At 37.9% G+C, this 1880-nt stretch overlaps 1 protein-coding gene across 1 annotated transcript in view; it reads left to right on the top strand.

The window, feature by feature from the left end:
* The first annotated feature begins 460 nt into the window (after window positions 1-460).
* LOC101863654 (fatty acid synthase) overlaps window positions 461-1880 on the top strand; it is a 15920-nt gene continuing 14500 nt past the window's right edge. The window contains exons 1-2 of the mRNA XM_013080135.2: window positions 461-682; window positions 1626-1814. Coding sequence (XP_012935589.2) covers window positions 461-682; window positions 1626-1814 — 411 coding nt within the window. The remainder of the gene's footprint in view (window positions 683-1625; window positions 1815-1880) is intronic.

Here is a 1880-nt window from a genome sequence, read left to right as displayed (position 1 = left end):
TATATATATATCAGTTAACAAAGACGTGAAAAAAAAGTTTCATTTATTAAGGCATTATCAGTTACACTTATCAGGATTATAGAGGCGTCAGGTACGTGTATTTTTGTTTTTAAACTCCCTGCACTCCTGTCTTCAGAAATAGAAGGGGTATTTTGCGTTACAGTTTGAAAATCTAAATAGCAATTTCAAGAACGGTTTCTTTTGAGGTGTTGAAATAACATTTTTAAAGCAAAATTGTATGTTTACCGGTCCATCCGTAAATCTCCCACCCTCTTTTATCTTCTCTAAATTCAATACATTGCAGTCACAAAGATGAATGTAGATAATATCAATTAGTCAGTGCTTGGATGTCTCGGGAGAGTAAACCGCTCCAACAACACTCTGCCTAAGCTGTATCTGCTTTACTATTCTAATAAGCAATAATATGTGTAATAGGCAATGTCTTCTTCCATGTCTAGGTATGCGCGTGTTACAAAAGAACATCAATATATCTGGCATTCTGTTGGACTCGCTGTTTGACAGCAGCAACGATGAGTGGCCTGAGGTTGTCCGTTTGGTCGGCGAAGGTATGACCTCCGGGGTAGTGCGACCCCTGAAGACAACAGTGTTTGACAAGATGGAGGTGGAAGGGGCCTTCCGGTTTATGGCTCAGGGGAGACATATCGGGAAAGTCGTCATCAGGGTGAGGTTTTTTTTTTCTTTTTTTTTTCGTCTTTTTTTGGTAAAGATGGGAACCAAATTAAAGCTCCTTCGGCTAAGTAGTTGTTCAATGAGTTATAATTTCTAGCTCTTTTAAATCTTTGGACCTGAACGTTTTAACATAAAGTACATTATAACTCTTCGAATTGATTTTAAACAAAACAAGTCATTTCTGCAGAACAAGAATAGACAATTAGTCTACTGTTCGAATTAAATAATCAGTAAAAATCAGTCATTTATTGTGTGTTAACAATGCTATTTTTAAACATTACCTTTCTAACTATAGGTAAATACCAGTGGGAAATTGATATTTACTGAAAAGGCTATATATTAGAATTATTACAGAATACATCCTTACCATTACGAGAGTTTAATTATAGGTCTTTTAGTTATAACTTTCTTAAATAAAGTGTATAGTAATACATTGTCTTCAAAGGTATAAATATGGACGCATAGGTCTTATTTCCTCCTATGATTGTCCTTAAACAAAGCCGCTCTTTTAACGGCATCTTGTTACAACACTTTGTTACGTTTGTGACCGTGCCCACCATCAATCGCACATCTACTTGGGCGTGTTTGTCTTAGTTGCTGTCTTTCCATTAGTGCGAATAAAAGAATCTGTCTCATTTATTAAATCCTTCATCCCTACGGAGGAAACAATCAGAAATGATACATTTAATCCATTTACAATTACAGCATACTGTGGTCTTTTCTTTTTATTTCTTTTCTTTTCTTTTTTTTTCTTTTCTTTCACAAAAGTAAGTTTTTACACCCCCCCCCCCTATTATTTAGAGCATCTTTCATCTATGACGTACGTCACGACGACCCAAAGTGGCCACGCTGAAAGTAATGTTCGTATTAGGTCGAGTAAGTTCAAAATGGATGGCTACGGTTTACTTTTACTTTCTTTTCATTTTAACATGTAGATCAGAAACGAAGAAAATGAGAAAGTGGCTGTACCCCCAGCAGTATCTATCCTGGCGGTGCCGAGAGCAACATGCAACCCCAACAAGTCGTACGTGATCACAGGCGGTCTGGGAGGGTTTGGCCTGGAGCTGGTTCAGTGGCTGGTGGAGAGAGGAGCCAAGAAACTTGTGCTCTCTTCCAGGTACTCCGTGATTTGTTTGTTGGGTTTGTGTGTGTGTGTGAGTGTGTGTGTGTGTGTGTGTGTGTGTGTGTGT

The sequence above is a fragment of the Aplysia californica genome, unplaced genomic scaffold, assembly GCF_000002075.1.
Source record: "Aplysia californica isolate F4 #8 unplaced genomic scaffold, AplCal3.0 scaffold00076, whole genome shotgun sequence".
Lineage (NCBI taxonomy): Eukaryota > Metazoa > Mollusca > Gastropoda > Aplysiida > Aplysiidae > Aplysia > Aplysia californica.
This window is presented reverse-complemented; position numbering and strand designations above follow the sequence as displayed.